Source organism: Mauremys mutica, chromosome 12, assembly GCF_020497125.1.
Source record: "Mauremys mutica isolate MM-2020 ecotype Southern chromosome 12, ASM2049712v1, whole genome shotgun sequence".
NCBI lineage: Eukaryota > Metazoa > Chordata > Testudines > Geoemydidae > Mauremys > Mauremys mutica.
In genome coordinates, this window is record NC_059083.1 from 72,630,979 (window position 1) to 72,653,278 (window position 22,300).

General features: G+C 44.3%; 1 protein-coding gene across 3 annotated transcripts in view; it reads left to right on the forward strand.

The window, feature by feature from the left end:
* The first annotated feature begins 2,828 nt into the window (after positions 1-2,828).
* TOM1L1 (target of myb1 like 1 membrane trafficking protein) overlaps positions 2,829-22,300 on the forward strand; it is a 38,349-nt gene continuing 18,877 nt past the window's right edge. Inside the window, exons 1-7 of one of the 3 annotated variants that reach the window (XM_044981743.1) lie at positions 2,829-2,921; positions 4,831-4,915; positions 7,712-7,790; positions 14,085-14,234; positions 15,022-15,141; positions 16,783-16,896; positions 18,234-18,350. In XM_044981743.1, the coding sequence (XP_044837678.1) occupies positions 2,906-2,921; positions 4,831-4,915; positions 7,712-7,790; positions 14,085-14,234; positions 15,022-15,141; positions 16,783-16,896; positions 18,234-18,350 (681 nt within the window). In that variant the 5' untranslated portion in view covers positions 2,829-2,905. Of the gene's footprint in view, positions 2,922-4,256; positions 4,398-4,830; positions 4,916-7,711; positions 7,791-14,084; positions 14,235-15,021; positions 15,142-16,782; positions 16,897-18,233; positions 18,351-22,300 lie in introns of those variants that run through there. The other 2 variants (XM_044981741.1, XM_044981742.1) reach the window with 2 other exon arrangements.

Here is a 22,300-nt window from a genome sequence, read left to right on the forward strand (position 1 = left end):
CTGACCAGCTTCACTAGATTCACTGGAAAAGGCCCAATCCTATAAACAGTTGCATACTTAATTGTTCTTGTAAGTAGTTCCATTCATTAACTTCACTGGGATTATGCACATGAGTGACGAGCCTCACATCATATATATTTGGACCATCAGTCTGGGAGTTTACAGGAGCTGCATACTGTGCCCCAACGTGATAGGGAAAACAGTGCAAATATCAGTCTAACCGTATGAACCTATCCTGGCACATGTCATTTTGGGCATAATCTGGAATCAGCTAATTAGTGGCTACCACCCTTGTGGGGGAAAGTAGCACTCTGCCAGCTCGATAGAGTGCTTTGCCCCTTCTCTGATCCCTCACTGAATGAGCAACTGAGATGAGCTGCTTTAGATATAGGGATAATGAAAGAACTTTCCATCAGGTGGCACATTAGGATTAAAGTGACAGACCAGCAACTACCTGGGTAAACTGAGAGGCAGCATGATCAATAAGCAGAGTATTGCCTATGACAAAGGAAACCTGGGGTCCCTGGGTTCTAGTCTTGGCACTGCTGGTGACCCTTTTTCTCTCAGGACCTCTGTTTCCCCCTCACTCTTTGTCCCCCTTATCTATTTACACTGTATAGAGCTGGGTGAGAAACATTTTTCCCATCTCGGAAAAAAATTGAGATTTTGACATTTTTCCCCATCCCTAATTAGGGTAAAGAGTCAAAAATTCAAAAATGTTCAGAAATCCCACAATATTTTGCTTTAGAAACCCCAAAATGTGATGCTTCCAAAATGACATATGCTCTCTGGGATCCTCAGCTTGTCAAACTAACAAGTCTGGTTAGGTTCACCACTGCTATTCAGTGATGGACAGCAGTGAAACTAACACAAATTATGTCAACTTCAGACAGCAGCTGCCAGGTTTTCAGGCTCCCTGGCTCCAGTGTCCTAAATAGCTTGCCTGGGAGCATCAACTCCCGAGCCTGGGGATTCTCGTTCAGCTGGTAGAATCCTGCCTGGGGTCCTTTGGAAGCTCATCAGAATTGAACCAGTCCTGCAAAATGTTCCAAATTCAAATCAGCAAATTTCAAAGAAAAAATGGTTTATCAGAATTCTTCTGATCCTAACATTGTAAGCTTTCCAGGACAAAGTCTAGCTCTTGCTAGCTGTTTGTAAAGGGCCTAGCATAATAAGTTCAGCTGGGGCCTCTAGGAGCTACCATAAATAAAATAAGAAGATCTGAATGAAATTAATGGGCAGCAGGTTTAAAACAAATAAAAGGAACTACTTCTTCACACAACACACAGTCAACCTGTGGAGCTCCTTGCCTAAGGAGGTTGTGAAGGCTAGGACTATAACAGGGTTTAAAAGAGAACTGGATAAATTCATGGAGGTTAAGTCCATTAATGGCTATTAGCCAGGATGGGTAAGGAATGGTGTCCCTAGCCTCTGTTTGTCAGAAGGTGGTGATGGATGGCAGGAGAGAGATCACTTGATCATTACCTGTTAGGTTCAATCCCTCTGGGGCACCTGGCATTGGCCACTGTTGGTAGACAGGATACTGGGCTGGATGGACCTTTGGTCTGTCCCAGTATGGCCATTCTTATGTTCTTATCCTAAATTTGTATTTCAAACAAGGGATCTGTAACTAAGAAATTAAATAAGATTCTATATGATGTTGAGACTCTAAATGAAAAGCCCCCTACATAATCAAACAACAAGTAAAATATAGGTATACAAAATTGGGAATCAACTGATCAACTCTAATCTGGAATGAAATCACAAGGACATGTAATTAGCACCACCCACTTATAATAAATGTGTTGAGGGAGATGCAAACAGCTGGCACGTGATCTCATTAAAAATGTATACAGATAATTTTCAGCAGTAGATCATTCTAGTGACAATAAATCCTACACTTATTTTCTAACAACTATACTTAATGTAATCCATACAGAAAATGTATGCCCTTCTGCAGTCCTCATGTTAAGGTTATCCAGCAGATGGAGCCACCAAGTAACACAAAATGCAAAAAAAAGTCAAATCAGAAGTCTACAGAGATAGCTAGCAATCAGGTCAAGATGGCTTTGTTTATTAATGAAATTCTGATGTCAAGTGAATCATTTATTTGCATATATTATTATATTTTGATGATATGGCTAATTATACCATATTGAAACACTTGTTAATAAAAGAGTGCATATTTATTTTACACTGACATAGCTAGACCTTCCAGTCAGCAAATACAAAGATATTTAGAGTTGACTTTCATTTTGACAAAATTCATCTCACCTTTCTGCCCAAGAATTAAAGAAGTCTGAGTCACAGCTTAGTTTGTGAAGCAGTGACACTACTGTAGCCATCAACAGCAATTGTATCAATCCTAAAGAGAATATCCCTGTCTCTGGAAGAATTTGTGTGGAAAGAGATAGTGGTTGTTACAAAGCACCATGGGATGAGACTACATCTGCAACCCTTGTGCTCTGTTTTGTCTGCCTCTTTTCACTCATACATCTGTTTTCCTTCAAGCCATGGGATATAGAGGGGAACATATGGCCTAAGGAAACATTTCACCTGATTTGGTGTCAAGAATGTCGCAAGAGCAAACAGTAAGTTCCGGTGATTTCACAGTGGTGGAGGCTAAAGTAAACGTTTTAAATTTGACATTCTACAATGCAGCAGAAGCTGACATTCCCATTGTATTTGTTATATTTCTGATTGTATGCAAGGGAAATACAGCAGTACATTTAATTAGCAAGTGTAATTTTAATTTTACTGCATATGAAGGTGCAATTTTCTGTGGCCTTTACCCAGATCAAAGCTCTAGACACTTATCCTGGTAAACCAACTAACACCATAAAGTCAATAAAAGAAAACCAAAGGAAGAAATCAGTAACAGGGCTAGTTTGTCACAGGCTGCTGAATGGGAGACCTTCTAGGTAAGTTCTTATAATCTTTAATGCCTCCTCACTGTAGCTGGTGTTGAAAGGGAAGAGCGATTTATCCTTCCTCCCTGTACAGGTGAAATGGGGACTGAAGTCTAAAGTCCATGAGACAGGAGCCACTGGGAGTTTTGAGCAGAATAACAGGGTGTGGGGATTTGGCCTAATGTGTGTTAATTGATAGTCTCACACAAAAGGTTGTTAAGTAAACTGTGAAATCAGGTGTTGGGAGAGAAAGTCCCCTCCTGTACTAAAGTCTGGTTCAGGAATATGAAAAAGGGAGTGGGAGTAACAGCCTAATTCTCACCATGGAAAACACTGGGGTGTTGGAGTGCTGAGAGCCCAGTATTAGGAATGGAGTTGTTCTGGGTTGATCAGTGACCAAGAGGAGGGTTCAATGCCCAGAGCACTGGAGTGGGACTCAGGAGATGTGTGTGTTTTCTGTTTAGTTACCTTGCTCTTTGGAGCAGGGACTGTCTCTTAACATATGTATGTACAGCACCTAGCACAATCAGGGGCTTCTAGGTGTGACTGTAACATGCAGGTGGGAAACTGATGGATGGCACAAAATGCTCTAGTTTACACCTAGCTGTGAAAAGAGTAACTTTGCCTTCATATTTATCCTCTGGTAGCACCCAGGGTCCTCACCAAGTGGGCAGTGCCATTGTGCTAGGGACCGTGCCTGAAGAGACACATTCCCTGCCCCGATGCTGTGCAGCTGAATCCCCAAGGCTGATGTGGCTCCATCCTTTATTTATAGGGTTGAGAGGCTGGGACCATTGAGAGAAGGAGGTTCAGAAGATCTCTGCTGGAAACACACCTTGTGAAACCCTTCCTCACTGGGGAAGGAAATGTCTAAGCGAGCCAGCCAGTCTGCTCAGCTTTGGCAGATGAGCTCTGCCTTTGGATCCATCCCAGTCTCTCAGGAGAGCTGATTCTTCCCTAAACCTCTCTCCACTCCTGGAGGGAGGGCGCTCAGGTTGCGCTGTGCACGTCCGCCATGGAGCGGAGCAGAGCAGCCCGCTCTCCGTGTGCCCCAGCTGGCAGGGCCGGGCTACAGGCCAGATCCCCCGAGACTGCGGCAAGCAGCTGCTGCTGCTGCTGTGGGTTTGTCTATGGCATTTTCGGTGGCTAGTAGCCCAGGCAGGGCAGGTCTGCTGGCTCCCGGGCGGCACGTGACGCTGGAGCAACGAGCTGCATTGCTCGGTACCTGCAGGCAGCTGGGCAGCTCCTCCCTACGAGCCAGTCACCAGGGCAGGAGGGGAGCTGGCAGCCAGCTCCCTGCTGCGGCCGGGAGTCGCGGGGCGGGGCGGGGCTCCGAGCTCCCCCGGGGGAGGCGGAGGGCGCTTGGCCGGGCCGGGCCGGGGAAGGAAGGAAGGAGCCGGCTTGGCCGGGCTTGGGAGCGCGGAAGCAGCATGGCTTTTGGGAAGAGCCAGAAAGATCCCTTCGGCACAGCCGTGGGGCACCTGATAGGTGAGTACCTGAGACCCCAGCCCACCTGTGCCACCCCGATCTGGGGTGACCCGGGGTGGGGCTGGGAGAGGAACCCGGGGCCCCTCCAACGCCCTCGGAGAGGACAGAGGAGACGCTGGGCTGTTTGCTGGAGGCGGCGACCCCCGACCTGGCTTCCCACAGGGCCACCCAGCGGGGGCCGGCTTTGCAGCCGCAAGTGTGGCCAGCCTGGGGATTAGCCCAAGGTCGCTGCCATCCGATGCATTAATAGATCGGCCATTCAAGGCGGAGGAGCAAAGAGGCCAGGTGAGCACTTTGGACCGGAATAAAGGATTGATCGCTTCTAGCCACCCTGCAGTGCGTGTGATGCAGCGGCTCGGGGAGGAAGTCTCGTAAAGTCACAGCACCCGCCTTTAATGTAGTCTGCAGGTAACTCTGACTTTTTTCCTTCCAGAGAGAGCAACGGTCGGTGTGCTGCCCGCTGAGGAGTGGGGTCAGTTTATGCACATCTGTGACTTTATTAACACAACGGATGAGGGGTAAGTAGGCCAATGCTCGGGAGCCAGGTTTGGAAAGTCATTTACCAGGTGATACAACTGGAACTGGCCGGAGTGGATAACAGAGATCTCAAAAAATGGCTGCAGTGCCTATTTCACTGCTCCGGTTTAAAAGAGCCATGGGGGTGTGTGTGTATGCAGGTGCGGGATAGATGCGTGCACACACTAAAATATCTCTCCTTTTTGTGGCTAATAAAAATAGCCAAAGTTACGCTTTGCTATTCAGAAGTAGGACCAGCTTCTTCAGAGTAGGCCAGTGTTCCTTATAGTTGCATATTCATCATGTCAGCTACTTAAGGTCACATCTAATTAAGTCATTACTAGGGACTGGATCCTTGGGTGACCAGATGTCCCGATTTGATAGGGACAGTCCCAATTTTTGGGTCTTTTTCCTATATAGGCTCCTATTACCCCCCCCTCCCAACCCAATTTTTCACACTTGCTGTCTGCTCACCCTACTGGATCCTGAGGCCCTTAGTCGGTTTTTATTCAGCCTTTTCTCAGGAGAAAGGTTCATTTGAGTTACTGGGAGTCTTGGTTGAGTAAGAAATCAGTGAAGATGTCAAGATTTGACCATTAATTGTAGCAGTTCCTGCTATATAGAGCGGAGAATCCCAAGTTTACAATATTCGAGACATCTGTTAGCTAATGCTACATGACTATGGTTTGGGGTTTATAACTTGACCAGGGTTCCTGATTAGATATTTTTTATGCCCACCTCTATTAAATTTATCATCAGAAAAGTCAAGAGACATCACATTTTGTATCCCAATATATTTTAATGTACCTAGGTAGGACCCCCTTGGGAGGCAGTGTGACCTAGTGGGTAGAGCACTGAAGACCTAGGTTCTAGTCCCATTTTGGCCAAATGCCTGCTGGGTAACCTTGGGCAAGTCACTTCACTTTTCTGTGCCTCCGTTTCCCCATCTGTAAAATGGGATAATGATCCTGATCTTTTTAAAGTCCTTTGAGATCTACTGGTGAAAAATGCTATATAAGACCCTCATGGCATTATTTACCAAAGAGGTTTCAGACCTGAGATGATACATAATGACTGGAAAAAAGTCATCTGTTCTATGCACTTCCATTCCTTGCTCTAACCCCATGCTCTTGTTTATGGCTACAGCCATTTGCCTATAGCTCCATGTCCAGCCATTGGCAAGGGGATGGTTTAGCTATGAACATTGTTTTTTATGTATAGTATCTACCCAGTGCCTCTTTTTTTAGGAAATAACTTTCCCTTGTGAGCAGTTTATTCCATAACTGTCCATTCCAAAACATCTTGTGATTTCCTCTTCAACATCTGCTACTGACCACAGCCTGAGACACAATACTAGGAACAAAGGAATTGCCAAACCTGATCAGATGAGTGGCCCATCTAGCCCGGTATTCTGGCTCTGATAGTGATTAGCCCCTCAGAGGAAGGTCTTAGAAACCCCAAAGTGGGGAATTATGGAATAATTTAACTACAGGGGAATTTTTTTTCCTAATCCCCCTTCTCCTGTTTTAGGCTTTGTCTACACTGACAAGTGAAAGACAAAACTTTTGTTGTTCAGAGGTGTTAAAAAAACACACCCCTGAAAGACAAAAGTTTTGTCCATAGCAAGCCAATACTAATGCCACCTGTTGGGGGTGGAAGTTTTTGTCGGCAGGAGAGCTCTCTCCTGCTGACAAACAGCGGCTACACTGCGCACCTCTTAGCGGCACGGCTGTAGCCGCACAGCCGTGTCGCTAAAAACTGCATAGTGTAGACAAAGCCTTCAATTCTCCACTATTTTGATCTGCTATTGCAATTACTATGTTCACAACTTACAATGGTATTAAAAAAAGAGAGAAATCTTGATCTTAGTGGAGTTTTACAAGACATACATTAGGACAGTCAAGCTACAGTGTTTACAAAGGTGAGCACTGAATTAGGGCTTTATTGGCATTGAATGTTTGTTCCAGTAAGATTTTTTTTTTCTTAACCAAGGTTTTTGATGGATTGCATTAATATAGTGCTAGGTCATCTTGAAGGATATTGGTTTTGTTTATCACATTCACAAGCAGTCCCGGGGCACCGGTTACTGTAATACCTGGGTGCATTATACACAAAGTATGTTAAGAAACAAAACTATTTTCCATATATAATGAGCTAACACCTAATCCCAGCCCTTCACTCCCACACAGCTATATATAGAAATACAGGAAATATATGAAAATCACAATGCCATGATGGATATGCGGAATGCAGTGTCTGTTTACCAGCACACAGCAATTACTAGGGTTGTTTAGAAGCATCCTGCAATTACCAGGATTGAAATTTAACCGGGACACTGATGCCAACACGTCTAGTCTTGCGAAAACTCCCACAAGGTCTCTAATTCCAACGTATTTGAAAAATGGGCTCTAGTTGGCCAATGCATCAAGAGCTATTTAAGCTTTTATATTAATGACAGTTGCACAGGTAACTCTCTCGCATGACGATAAGAGAAAATAATTTTGGAGAGGAAACTCTGCACTGGGGAATTATGTTTATTCATCTACACGGGACTCTGGAGTACAGTCTGTAGTGATGACCCCGGTTCACCACCACATTACTGCAGTTTAATACCAAAGTGACTCTGTTGAAATCAGTGGAACCATCACACTGGTGTGAACCAGCATAAAATTAGAGTAACACTGGGAGCTGATTCATTCCTTATTTCATGTCAGTATTTTCAGATCTTGGATAATTTTTATAAAACAGCCACCCTATTTCATTGGTACCTTTCTCTGTGTAATTTCTTGTTATCACAGGCCTAAAGATGCAGTAAAAGCACTAAAGAAAAGGATTTCCAAAAACTGTAACCATAAGGAGATTAGATTCACCTTATCTGTAAGTACAACTGTACTACTGCTATTCATTAGATACTGAGAAGGAAGCCATATTTTAAGAAATAAGTCAGCGTGTGATTGACATGTAGGTTGTGAGCTCTCTGAGGCACTTTGTTATATATACTAGGTGCACTGCACCTAGTACAATGCAACCTTGATCCTTTACTGCAGTTCCTAAATGCTACTGTAATATAAATAATAATCCTGTGTCACCTTTACACTTAAGGCTTGTCCAAGACGGTTGTCATATGACTCCCATTGGCTGTCCCACAGATTATACCCCACCAATCTCTGAAAGATACAGGGGTTAGAATACTGTACAAAGGCTGAACTCATGACCAATTTTCCTAACAACACGTCTGGTAGCCTTATTACTCATGGCCTGTTACACAGCATGATGGAATGTGTGGTATAAGTTTTGCAAAAGCATGCCTTATTGCCAGCGAGGAAGTCATTAGGGTGAAGACATGACTGATGTTGTTTTGTTTGGAGGTAAGACCTTCAAAGTTCAGCTCTGAATCTAAATTGTTCCAGAGTTTGGGGGTGTTGGGATTTGGTCCCATTACAGATGGTTCTGAGTCTGCCTCTGAACTTTCCCAAGCTGTGGGGCAGTCTGGTTTAGGCCCATTTCTGGGTTTACTGGAGCACAGTTCTCCTCTCTCCTCTGCACTGATATTGTGGGTCAGATTCTGATCTTTTTTACACTGCTAGGTGCGGTGCAGTTCCCAGTGTAACTGAGACCAGGATCAAGGCTCTATATCCTTGTTAGCTGTCCTGGTCTTAAGGTATAAATGATTTCCCTGAGGATTTCATTTTCTTTACTGTTTCCATTATTTGGATGCAGAAATTTCCCTTTATCACGCAAGCATCAACACTGTTAAGTCACAGGACGGCCAGCAGTGCCCAAGTGTCAGCTGGTGAGTTAGGGATGCAGCTAAAGTTATCTAAACACATCAGTTATATGGTTAGCGTGTCCCGTTTCCACTCCCTTATGCTCCCTTCCTTCTTCAGTTACTTAGCTGAGTCACCTTTTTGCTCCACAGGTTTGCATAGCAGAAATGCTCTGCTTCCGCTCTGAGTGCACTCTCTGTATCAGGCTTGCTTTCTCCTCCAGGCCGTTGTTTACCTTAACCCTACACTGAATGTGCAGGCTGGAGTTTTGATAATAAACACTCCCAAAGCTCTGAGCTGTATCTGGAGATTTGCTCTGCAGATATGGCTGGGGTTCTGTTATTGTTCAGCCTTGTAGAAAAAAGACCTTATGTTCATGTTCCTGGTGTGTCCCGGGTGAAACCGGATAACAACACTGACTTGCTGAAAATGGATTCTATTTGCTTGCAGATAGGGCTAATAACCAACCGTTAGGTTTCAGATCCAAGCAGCATGACTGCAAAATAAATGCCATCTCGCCCTTTCCAGGGTTTCAGTTGTGCTCCCAAGCTCCTAGCACTGGCTCATAGTCTCTCATGGATTTCAGCTCCTACCTTCTCCGTCTCTGTTCCCACGTACTCACATGCAACTATAACCTGCTAGGCAATTTCAACCTTTCAGTCCCAGATCTTTTTCTGGGTTTCCAAGCTCTCTCTGCCTCAATTTCCCAACCTTCCTTCATTTGGCAAGCCCTACTCTTTCCGCTAAATCCCCCTTTCTCTCCTCCTCCTCTTCTTTATTCTTTCAGTCTTCTTTCTGCAAGCCTCTTGTGTCTGCCAGTGTCTCTTCCTCTGTTGCTGGCTTCTTTCCATTTTCCAGTACCTCCTGGCCTCAGCTTGCCACTCTCCTTAGCCCCAGTAAAACCTCCCCTGCAATACCTCCAGTGCTAGCCATGTTTAATGTTACTTTCTTGGCTTCCAAAACCACGTAGTCTTGGTGCAAGAGCTGGTTGAATATTTTCTGTCTGTCATTTTGTGACAGGAAAGGGCCTTTTTTGCTGAATGAAAAGTTTCCATGGACAATTTTTGTTTCTTATGAAATAGTTTGGTTTTTTGACAAATCATTCCCCCCGTACTCCCCCCTCTTTTCCTATTTTGCCCCTGGAAAAGAGGGCTGGGGGGAGAGACAAAAATATGAAACACTTCTCAGTTTTTGATAACTTTTTTTCAAATGTCAAGTTTTTAAAAACTCTCCTGCAAAAAGCAGTTGGTGGTTTTGACCAGCTCTTCCCCTTATCTGTCCCCCTCGTGCCAATTACCTTGCTTCTCCGCCACCCGTTGAGAATCTCCATCCAATCCCCTTGCCCGGCTACTTTACATACAGTTAAGAAAAGAACAAATAAAGGAACCACTTTCTTTTATATGTATTTTGCTCTGGTTTCGATTACTCCACCTCATGTCAGTGGACTTAATCTTTGTATACACAAAGCTTAGGTTACTCCTATGAGAAGCATAAGCAGCACTCAGAAAAATGTGCTGAAAGTTCTTGTTTTGCCTTGAACTAGCAGAGTCATACCTGTAGGCCCCAGTCCTGCTGGAGACACTAGCACGCACACAAGTAACTTTACGCACCTAAGTGTTTCCATTGAGTTTTATGGTGCTGCTCGTGTACAGATTTTATCTTGGGTGTAGATTTTGCAGGATCAAGGCCTTAGTTAACTCAGTTGACCTGGCATTAATCAATATGCTAACATTAGAGCACGGCTTTTACTTTATTGCTGTTTCCTTGTGCCTGTTCTGTGTATTTTCCCTGTGTGCGTGTTGATTTAGAGGAACATGGGTGACAATCAGGTGTATAAAACCATCCTGGAAGTGACTTAGTTTCATGCACTCTGGCCTGCTGAAGTCAACTGTTGCTTACAAAGTTACTTGGAGAAGATTTTGCATGCTTGGCCCTGTACTAGTTTCAAAAAGTATCTTTATTAAAGGCAAGAGCTCAGACTCAGCACTGCAAGTTTCACAATCAGATGTCCCGGAGATTATGACTTTTAGGCAGGCAGCCAGCAGTGTGTGTTTGTTACTTGACTCTTTATTATTTGTAGATAGTGGGTGTGTCAAACCTGTTTGCATGCTCCCTTCCTGTTTTTAAAAATGACACCTATTCAGCTTACTAGAACTCGTTAGCTTTTTTTACATTTGTAAATACCAATGTCCCAATTCTTACTGGGGCTTCAGGTTGCAACAGCGGTATTAGGGATGGCCAAAACGTGAAACAATAATTTCACAATAAATGGTTTAAAAAAAAGTGTTTTTTCTATTGTGCAGAATTAAAAATGGGCAGAGGAGGGAGAGAAATTGATTTCTGCATTTTTTTTTCTTAAAATATTTTTGGGAAAAATTAGAAGTTTGAGTAAATTCTGGGATTGGGGTAAAGCTATGGAATTTAAATTGTACTTTTGCAACTTTGAAACTTTTTGCAAAGCTGAGGATTTGGAAAAGTTATGGGATGGAAAAATGAAGAAGTATGTGTGAGAGAGAACCCCGGAACATCATTCTATTGCAATGTAGGGCAAACAAGGCGATGAGAGGTGAAAAAAAGTTGGAGAAGGTGGAGAACTGTGGTTTTGCCTTCCAAAGCAAATGGTGGAACCCCGATCACTGAGGACATTAAAAACTAGACTGTGAAAAACACTAATAAATGTACATAATCCATTCCCAGAATGAATGGCCTAACAGACTCTACGCTGTGACACTTTGGAGAATGCTAAAGCTACAAACTGGTACCCACTGACTGAGATGTATGAGGAGCCAAAATATCTACCCATGATCCTTATCAGCCTCCTGTGGCTAAGGCCTGGTCTACACTGGGATCGATCTAAGTTACGCAACTTCAGCTACGTGAATAACGTAGCTGAAGTCGACGTACTTAGATCGACTTACCGTGGTGTCTTCACCACGGTGGTGTCTTCACCGCGGTGAGTCGACTGCTGCTGCTCCCCCGTCAACTCCGCTTGTGCCTCTCACCGAGCTGGAGTACAGGAATCGATGGGAGAGCACTCTAGATGCGATAAATCGACCCCTGCTGGATCAATCGCTGCCTGCCGATTTGGTGGGTAATGTAGACATACCCTTAGAGGCTTCCGCTGTAAAATGAAACTGTTCGTTCCAACTCTGCGGACCAAATCCCGGTTACCTTCCTCACATTATTAGTCCCACTGAACTTAGTGAATAGAATCTGGCTTTCAATGGAAAATACTTTTCTTTCCTTCTACCACTTTTCCCCTTCCCCCACCCTTTTCTCTTTTCATTTAACATTTTGTAACAATTTTGCTTCTGCCTTTTAACAAAGGGCTGGGGTGCCCTTTTATTAGCTGAGTCTGGTTTGTGAATCTGAGAGCTTGGATTGCACAAACAAACACGCAACTCCCTTCCTGTTGACACGGAACTCCTCCCACCTGGGCTGTAGAAACTGTGCCAGCTTCTAAATTCATCCGATCCCGCCCCCTAATTATGGAAAGTCTAACGGGACAGTTGAAAATACGTTTGCTAATGCTTTGATTTGAACCTTCTCAAGAGCGAGTTTCTGGGGATGTCAGTACAGCAAGCAGGAGATGGGATTGCAGCACAGGGCGGGGGCTACCCGGGCTAGCTTTGATTGAATTAGCTCACTAAAAATAGCAGCGTAGCCGCGGCAGCACAAACAGTGGGATGGGCTAGCTGCCCGAATACAGTCTCACCTGGGATACTAGTCATATTTGGGCTGCAAGCCCAGGCTGCTGCACCTACATTGACTGATCTAGCTCACTAAAAATAGCAAAGCTAGGGCACGTGCTGTCCCGGTTGCAGAGTAGACATACCCTCTGGAATACTTACCCATGCTGGGTAGCACCTTACTTCACCACTATGCCCCATTGATTCCGATGGAACTGCTTAGGGAGGTAGGATACTACTCTCAACAGTCAATAAGGGTATTAGAATCCTAATAAAAGTATAAGTATCAAAGTAGCTCATTCCTGATTGCTCCAGAATTAATCGGGGCCAAGTTCGCCTTGCAGTTGCACTGGAGCACCTCATTCAAGTCAATTGGGTTGCACTGGCATAAATTGAGTGGCGGGTCTGGCCCAGTAGCCACAGTAGCCTTACTCAGAAGGGTAAGCGTTCAGTCTCAGGGTGTGAGGAATTCATAATGGGAGTTGTACACCATGCACTGGGTTGAAAATGTTTTACACAAACCACAGCATTTATTTCCTGGACCCTTTCAAATAGAAAAGTAATTAGTCAAGCTAAGACTCTCTGGTTATTGTCTTTTACTTGGCTTTTTGCACAGCAGTCTGCCTCTTTGTTCCACGCTCGCTTTATTTCTGCAGGTTATTTTCTGCTGCTCTTGTACCTCCCTTCCCGTAAGGCCCTGTTCGCACTAGAGAAAAGTCCCTCTGTCTCCAAGCTAGAAAATGAGTTTTTTAACACACCTTTGTGTAGCCTACACTGAACAGGGAAAGCATGTTTAATCCACTTCAGCTCCATGGGGCAGCTATTGTGGTGCCACTTAGAAGGTTGGTTCTACTTTGAGGAATGTTTCCCAATACTTGTAATGAGGGAATACTGATAGAATTGACAGAGTTTGTAAACTGGTCTAAACTTTTCCCTCCTGTCTGGGTGGGGCTTAGTAAAGAGAGAGACCCTCTTCCCCTCTGCTTGGGGCACCATAGTCAAGGGGTTAGGGCTCCGAAACGTTGAACCAGGAGAGCTGGATTGTAATCCTGCCTGTACCCACAGATGTTCTATGGGCAGGATTCCCTTCAAGCCAATGACAAGACTTTATATTGGCTTGATTTCAATGGATTGGGCCCTCTGGGACAGGTTAATGCTTCTGATTTCCCCATCTGTAGAATGGGGATGAGGAGCACCTGCCTTTGAAAGAGCTTTGAGATCTGTGGGTGAAAATTGTTAGATAACTAGCAAGTATGGGGAGGTTCAATGCTTTGTGGATCTGTCATCTCTTTGAGGCTCTAGCTGCATATCCAAAGCCCACTTTTGAAGGTAGATATTTCATAAAGATGATTCTGATGATCAAAGTAATTGGCCTACTTTATTTCTGGTCTCTGTGTTCCCTGTCTCACAGCTCTCACAACTGGAGAGCTTCAGTTTGGTTTTTGGTTTTGATTACATTTCACTTCTAGGCGATATGAGGAAAAAGAAAATGGTAGCTGTTCCTATTATGATTGATTCATATTGTGACTGTGCCTAGCAGCGCTAGTCATGGACAGGACCCCACTGTGTTAGGTGCTGTACAAACACTACTGTCTAATCTCGTCTTTCCAAGGTGACCATCACAATGCCATCCAGGCATGAATTGAAGTGGGAGAGGGTGGAAGGGCTCAAGTTATTTTTAACCAGTGTGTCATAGAAATGCCTTCTCTGTACAGCTTCTCGACATGTGCATGAAAAACTGTGGCCCCAGCTTCCAGTCTTTAGTTGTGAAGAAAGACTTCTGCAAGGACAAGCTGGTGAAACTGCTGCAGCCAAGATACAATCTGCCAGCTGATACACAGGACAAAATCTTGGCCTTTATCAGGGTAAGTCAACTGTAAATAGAGGGATCTATACATAGTAAATATTTAATGATACAACCTGGTGATGGGCTGGAAGGGGGTGCGTGCAAGCCGCTTGTGAAAATGTCCTTTGACTTTTGCAAGTGCAGCCGGGCGTGGGAGGGAGAGGAGCAGAAAGGGGGCATGGAAAGGCCCCTTTGGATGCCCCCTACCCTGACTGCTGGATGTGTTCCTTCCCTAGCTGCACGGAAGGAGAAAAGTGAAAGGGCGCTTTAGAGCTTTCTCTGTCTTGTTCCCGCTGCTTAGAGTGCAGGCCAGGGGAGGAGGTAGCTCATGTGGAGGGCTTCAGGCGCATGTATCGTAGAACCACCCCTCTAGAAGGAGGTTATTTTCTTCCCTGACCCACTGACATCATCTTCAGCCTTGGAACCAATTCCTCCAACCAACAGAAATCCTGCATTTTTCAAGGAGTCTAGTAGGTGGGTGGACAAGGAAAGGAGAGGCAGCCACCAGGGCCGGCTCCAGGCACCAGCGCAGGAAGCAGATGGTTGGGGCGGCCAATGGAAAGGGGCGACACGTCTGGGTCTTCGGTGGCAATTCGGCAGTGGGTCCCTCAGTCCCTCTCGGAGGGAAGGACCGGCTGCCAAATTGCCACCGAAGAATGAAGTGGGGCAGCAAAAAACCTGGAGCTGGCCCTGGCAGCCACCTGGGGAGTGGAGGTTCAAGCCATGTGGCTTCTCCCAGCGAAGAATTCTGGGTCTCAAACATAAAAACATTTTGATTTCTGTCACCAATGATTTTTCAAAAACAGACCTGGGCCTATGGGTTCCAAGGAACCGTGGATGTGAGTGAAGTGAAGGAAGTGTACCTGGAACTGCTAAAGAAAGGCGTGCAGTTTCCATCCTCTGATGCCAACCCAGAGACACACAAGGTCAGCACAACATTCGTCACTGTTAATCAGAGTTAATGGCGAGAGCTTTATGTACAAAGAAGGTGTGTTGATTGTCATTAGTTATTATGTCTGAAACCACGAAAATCCTGCTCACATACTCAGGAAATCAGTCACACATTCTGCCCTGAAGTGTGTATATATTTTTTTAAATTAGATAATAGTGCTTTTATTATAAAAATCACAGTTTGGGGGATCTGTTGTCTCAGACAGGAAGGATAAATCTCTGAGATTTTTTTAAAGCTAGCTAAGAGATTTGGGCACTCAGTTCCCATCAAAATGCATGGCAATTGAGTGTCCAAATCTCTTAGGCATTTTGGAAAGTCTGAGCCAAAATGTATATGATTAGCATGAAAGCGCCCAATGATTCAGAATGTGAGCATTACCTGGGTTCAATTTGGAATTGGGAGAGGTAGGGATGTCTAATAAAAAGGTCTGTATAAGACTCTACCCACTTGTTTGTACAGTCTACAAAATAATTTGCAACCTTGTGGATAAAGGCTCTGTCTTTACTATTTAAGTTGATCAAAGGTATTGTGTAGATCTGGAAAATGACACTCTGTCGATATGGCTTGAGTAGTCTATACCAGCTCCACTTGCAGCAAGTTTCTTAGATCCATTCCTTCAAATTTCCTATGCCTTGGAAGAGCTTTCACAAGACTTTTGAGACACGTGAAACCATCAGGTGGAACATTGCAGTTATGGATTTAGAATCTTCTAGTCAGCCCAGGCAGAAGTGATTTCAAAACTATTGTGAGTCTGGCCTGATGATTAGATAGTGGAGTATAGGAAAGGCAGTGTGTTTTGACTAAGGCTGCTCAGACGAGGCTGTGTACTGAATCTTTTGACTAGATAATTATTTCTTCCCCCACCCAGATGTAACTGTGGGAATGAATGTCTTCTAAAGCTCTGGTCCTGTGCCCACTGAAGTCAATGGCAAAGCGCCAATGACTTCAATAGTGCAGGAACAGGACCTATATTCAGAATTTGGCCCAGAGTGCCTAAGGTGGAAAGGGCTTAAGCATAGTGTCTGATGCAGGCCTTCAGTTTAACCCAAAATGCACACGAGGCTTCTTGCACCCAGAGCTTTCCAGCTCTAGGATCCAGAAGCACCTATTCCCCTCTCAGCTCATCTCCCAGACAAGGATTCCTAGAGCCTTTCTTCTTACGGCTTCTGCTTTCCTAGTGTGGCGCCATCACCAGCCACACCTAATTCTTTTTTCCCAGAGCAGGGTTCTTGTGCCGTGAGGTCTGACACCTGTTAATTCCTGTTCCAAAGAAAGGAATAGAATTCTCTCACCAAAGATGGGCTGATCTCTGTGCCCAGTCACAGAGGCATAACTCATGCTTCCTCTGATGGATTCATTTGCTAACAAACCAGCTGAAAGGAAACCTGGATCCCAAGTCTGATTTTTATTCCAAAATGGTTATTAGTTTTACTGTAGTGAATGGAACTCACTCAGATAACTCCATCTAAGCCTTCCTCCCTGGTAGCGTTGCAGCACTGATTATGAGGAAGCTAATGCACTGTTGTTTAGTCTGATAATGATGCTTTGTAGTGCTGTCATCTGGACGTCTGTGTCAATTCCCAAGTTAAACCAAAACTCTTTTCATGTTGTATAGCAGCGAGCTTCGTCTTGGCCCTCTGAAAAGGCACCACCTCCTTTTGCTGCCTCTGTGAAAAGTACTCCAGTACCTCGTCCCCCAGCTCCAACAATTACATTGACTCCTGAACAGGTACAGTACGACCTTTCTTTTGAAATATGCTGACTAAGCATCTGTCATCATGATTCCCTGGCCTGTATAGGATATAATATTAGAGGCTGCTGCAAGGAAAATCTCCATTACTTCAAGCAGTATAGGCTTTTGTTGACAGTCCGGGGCTGAATCCCTGCTCCATTACCATAGTGTTTTTATTTTGTTAGAAAATTTGACACATTCATGTGCCAGATCTTAGTAGAGGCCAGGAAAGGAGATTGCACAAGTGCCAGGGAGCTGCTCGTTTGGAAAGTAGAAATCTTTGCTTGAGTATGTGTATTTCTAATGCTCTTACAAGGGTACTGTGGTGCAAATTAGTAAGAAAAGAGTGCAATTCAAAGACAGAAGGAAAGGCTAAAGAGAACTTTTGCATGACACCAGTGTGAAGAAATTATTTTTAAAAGTCAGAAAGAAATGGACAAGCCAGTTCCACACCTGCCTGTGGATAAATGAAAAGTTTGTCTGCTTAATAGTAATAGGACTTAACTGTAAAGGAGAGAAATAGCAGTACTGCACTCCACAGAGCTCAGGTTTGAGACCCACTGCCTTATAGTGATATAAAACTGGATTAACTCCGTTAACGTCCATGGATAGGGCCCTACCAAATTCACTGTCCATTTTGATCAATTTCACAGCCAGGGTTTTAAAATTGGTCAATTTCACATTTTCAGCTGTTTACACCTGAAATTTCATGGTCTTGTAACCGTGGGGGTCCCAACCCAAAAGGTACCCGGAGGTGGGTGTGATCTCTAATCCCATTATTCCACCCCCAGCAGCCCCGCAGAAGGGCAAGTCCTGTCCCTTTTCAGCCCCGTGGGGACTTGCAGCTCGGAGCCCCCTGGCTGGGGGGGGTGGGTTATTTCACGGTCTGTGACACATTTTTTACGTGAAATTGGTAGGACCCTATCCATGGAAAAAGTGACAAAGAGTCCTGTGGCACCTTATCGACTAACAGATGTATTGGAGCATAAGCTTTCGTGGGTGAATACCCACTTCGTCAGATGCATGGAGCTTATGCTCCAGTACAAGCTCCATGTGTCTGATGAAGTGGGCATTCACCCATGAAAGATTATGTTCCAATACATCTGTTAGTCTATAAGGTGCCACAGGACTCTTTGTCGCTTTTGACAGATCCAGACTAACACGGCTCCCCCTCTGATACCTATCCATGGAGTATCATCTGTGTAAGGGCTGGAGTAAGGCAGTGCTGATCAGGTCCATAGTATATCTGATAAAAGAGCAAGCAGGACCATAGATGTGGAAAACATGTTTTCTGTCCTTGCACATATAACATTCCATTCCATTGCACTGAACAGATTGGGAAGCTGTACAGCGAACTGGATATGGCGAAAATGAATACGAAAGTCATGTCAGCGATATTAACGGAAAATGTTCCTGGGTCTGAGAATCTTGACGATATGGAGCTCTTACAGGTGCAGTACAACATTTTTGCTAGGAGTTTGTTGATGGTTTGGTTATGGTTTATTTTAAAAATGTACGTTGTGCCCATTCTTGTTACATCTGGGTTCATATCGCAAAGTGAAAACCAACCTCTGTTTTCAATCTTTGGGGTTGCTCTAGCTTTCTCTTGCCTCTGTTGTCTCCCCCTGCTAGGAAGAAGGGCAGGAAAGGACAAGTTCATCTTGCAGTGAAAACTGTAGCTCTAATGGATTGCTCGGGAATGAATTACAGAGTGGAGGGTCCTCTCTCAAGAATGCCCTGCCACTCAGACCCAGGTGTTCAATTCAGAGAGCAAGAACATGGCGGCTGAATGCAACTGCCCCATGGGAAAACAGATGGTGATACGGTCACTGTAACAGTAGGGTCCCAGGCCTTTCAGGGCTCTGGGTGTCATCGCCAATACTTTGAAGGCAGACCAAGAGCCAGTGCAGAATACGCAGTGCTGGTTTTAAGTGCTCACTTAAAAGATGAACAGTTGTGTTATGCATTAGCTGAAATTACACATAGGTTTCAAGTTCCATTAATCCAGCCTGGAGATGACGAAGCTGATGCATTGTCTCCAGTTTCTTCTTTTCCCAGTACTGGTTTTTCTATGTATACACTGCATTTTTAAATGCTCACTCTAGGAGCAAAATCCTAGTGCCTCAGCAATATAATTATTATCTGCCCATGGAAACTCGTGATTCAGCCATATGTTTCACAAGGATCATGTAAACCTCGTTCTCATGTAGTTCCCCTGTGTTTTAAACTTCTCTTCAAATGCTGGGGTGGGGAAATGTTCTGTCAATGAGACGCCTTCACTAGGTTTGGCTAATCTACCTTCCAGCAACTTGTAGAATGGACATGCCTTAAGCATAGCTTCAGTTGGCCAATGGATAATTCTCCCTAAGCCAAGGGAATCCTCCACTGGTATGGGCTGGTGTACTGACTCTTATGCCACCCTGCCTACCCTTGGCCTCCAGTGCAGGATGCATGGCAGGGAAATAGAGGTCTCTGGCTGCAATATGTTGTACTGGGGAACCAGTTCCAGAATTGGGGGTGACCAAAGTAGTGTAAAGCCACCAGATGCCAGGATGTGGCCTAAATTCATTTAAAAAATTGGAAGAAAATCCACTCAAAGTAAAATCTGTAACAAAGTAATTTCACAACGGCAAAGAGTAGTTCTCCATCTGCTCATTACTGAACTTTTTTTTTAAGTCCCATGTCATATACTTATGCTCTAATATTTATGAGCTGCTACATTCAAACACTAAAACAATATCATTTTTAAAAACTTCACAATTCATTCTGTCCCCAGCACAATAGATTGTGGATTTTTCAAGGTTTGAGTTGCAAGAGAAGCCGTTACAAACCTCTCTGGTAAATAATACACTTTATAAAAAAAAAGGTTGTCTGCCTAAATATTTACTGTACACAATAGACTTAATGGCTTCTCTGAAATGAGGAAGGGTTTAAAAATTCCCTTGGTGTGCATTTTAAAATGATCTTAGTGCACATTGACTGTACGCTGTAATTATGACTGCAAAGCAGCAGAGGACTCTACCCAGTAAATAAGACTCATTTAAAAAATTATCTCAACTTTCATGTTCTTCAAGTTAATTTTCTCCCCCAGCTAACATAAAAATATTGAAAAAAACTTATTTAAAACCAGTGCAAACGGATTGGCTTAGCCTAATAAACACCAGGGATCTGGAGCTAAGTTCTTCACTCATCTTAAGGGAAAACAAAGCAAACGGAAAGAAAGTTGGATAGCCCACAAAAGTATGAGGACTGCAAAACTCTATCAGCAATGGTTTAGGCCTCGAGTCCCTCACTTATTGTACACACAGCAATCTGCACTGGGGTTTTAGCGAGGGTGAAGTGTGGTCTAGGGATACAGCAAGGCAATGAGAGTCAGGCCTTCTGGATTCTCTTCCTGTTTCACCATGAACAAGTAATATGATCTCTCTTTGTGCTTCAGTTTACCCAGCTGCAGAATGGATATTACAATGCTTCCCAGCCTCGCGGGAATGCTGGCTAGACACTTGGGGTACAGCTACAAAGCAAGCAGAAATCCACGTCACAGAGCCCAGGCTTACAGATCGGGGCGTGTCCTACAGTGCTAGAAATAGCTGTCTAGATATTTGGGTTGAGACTGGAGCTTAGGCTCTGAAGCCCATAAGCCCGGCTCTGAGACTCGCTGCTTTGAGTTTCTGCTTGCCGTGTAGACGTACCCTTAGTTCTGCTGCCCTAGAGCTGCAAAGTAGCCTTCCTTCTGGTTTAACCAGCCAGTGGAAGATTTCCTCTGTGCAGGGGAATCCTTGCGTGGCATAGAACAGGCAGCTCCCTTCCTGACCCCAGGTGTGATACATGTTACTGTGGGGAAAGACAATAAAGTCGGGATGTGCCTGAGCCTTGTTGCTTCCTAGCTGCTACAATGGACCTTCAAGGCCAGAGGCAGATGGGTGAGCATTAGACTGGCTCCAGGATCCAGTAAGCACAAAGGTCACCTCTTCACAGAATCCTCCTCTCGAACTGCGTCCACTTAGCTGTTTGGCCTGCGCCCATAATCGAGGCCCTGGTGTCTAATTTAATTCGTTCTTTGAGAACCTTGGGCAAAGACCCCTGCAAAGGATTATTAGAATGTCTCTGCTTATTTTAAATCGATTTCTGGTAGTGGTTTTGAAGTATATTTTGTAAAAGGAAGAATGCCATCACAAAATCTGAGGAAGTGCGAGCAGATCTGCCTGCTGGCACTCAAATAGTTAAATTATTGGTCGGGGTAGGGGCAGGGAGTGAATTTCACTATTCATGAAGAAGTGAGTAGAAGCTCATTCCTTTTATATGTCTTTTATGACTGTATTTTCTGTTCCTTCCTGCAACACCCTGAGATCCTTATCACAGCACAAAGTGGCTAGAGAAACAAATGCGAGTTGCTTTTACAAGAATGAAATATGTTCTTTTCTTTGCATCTCAGCCTAGGTCACTCAGGTCAAGGGACTGTGTCCTTGTACAGTCGTAGTTTCATTGAAATTGGTGTAGAACCGAACCCTTTGCTGAAAGAGCTGCATGCTTTAGGACTTCAAAGGAGATTTTTTTTTTTTAACTATGTGTCACCAGAGATTCAGGCTAGTCAGATTAACTGAAACTTAATAATGGGCAAAGTACAGCAATGCAAGTCCTGGCTTACGCCGGTGTGGCATATCTCCACTCAGGGTTTGCACTTGCGTAGATGCATCTGTGGCTAAAAACCCCATTGTAGACAAGACTAAGACACCTGAAAACAATAACCCCCAAAATATTAAACTGGCTGAAATTAGCAGTAGCAGTAGTAGTAGTAATTAATAGAGCAGTTCAAGTTCTTGTATCAACTCTCGCAGCCAGTAAGAATAGGGAACAAGCAAAGCTACTTGATACAGACCCCTCGTGGGGACACTGGAATGTGAGGCCAATTCCTCAGCTGATGTTAAATGGTCACAGTTCTATTGACATCACTGTTTTTACACCAGCTGATGATCTGGCTCTTGGAATGCATAATAAACAACTCTAGTTTCAAGGTATCAAGAGTGCATGCATCTTTTCCTGAGCAAAATCTGGCAAATTTGTGATTGAGATCAGAAATAAAAAGGGCTGTGTCTAAATTCTTGTCGAATTTCCCTTTGTTAGCAGGTCGAAAATCACCTCTGGGCTGAGACCCTATACATTGATTAGAGCCCAGTTTTCAGGACTTGATTAGAACTTCTGGTGTTGCATCGTACTTGTGCTGCAATTCTGAACAGAGATTAATTCCACCCTGAGAAATGTAGTTGGGTGTACACACTTTTGGAGCAAAAATGGGCCAGTTTTACAACAAAACCCTCCAGACTCCGTTTGGGTACTGGACTATGCCCAGGACTCTAGGCTTCAAAATTTATGCTTCCTGCCTGCAATCCTTCTCGGTTAG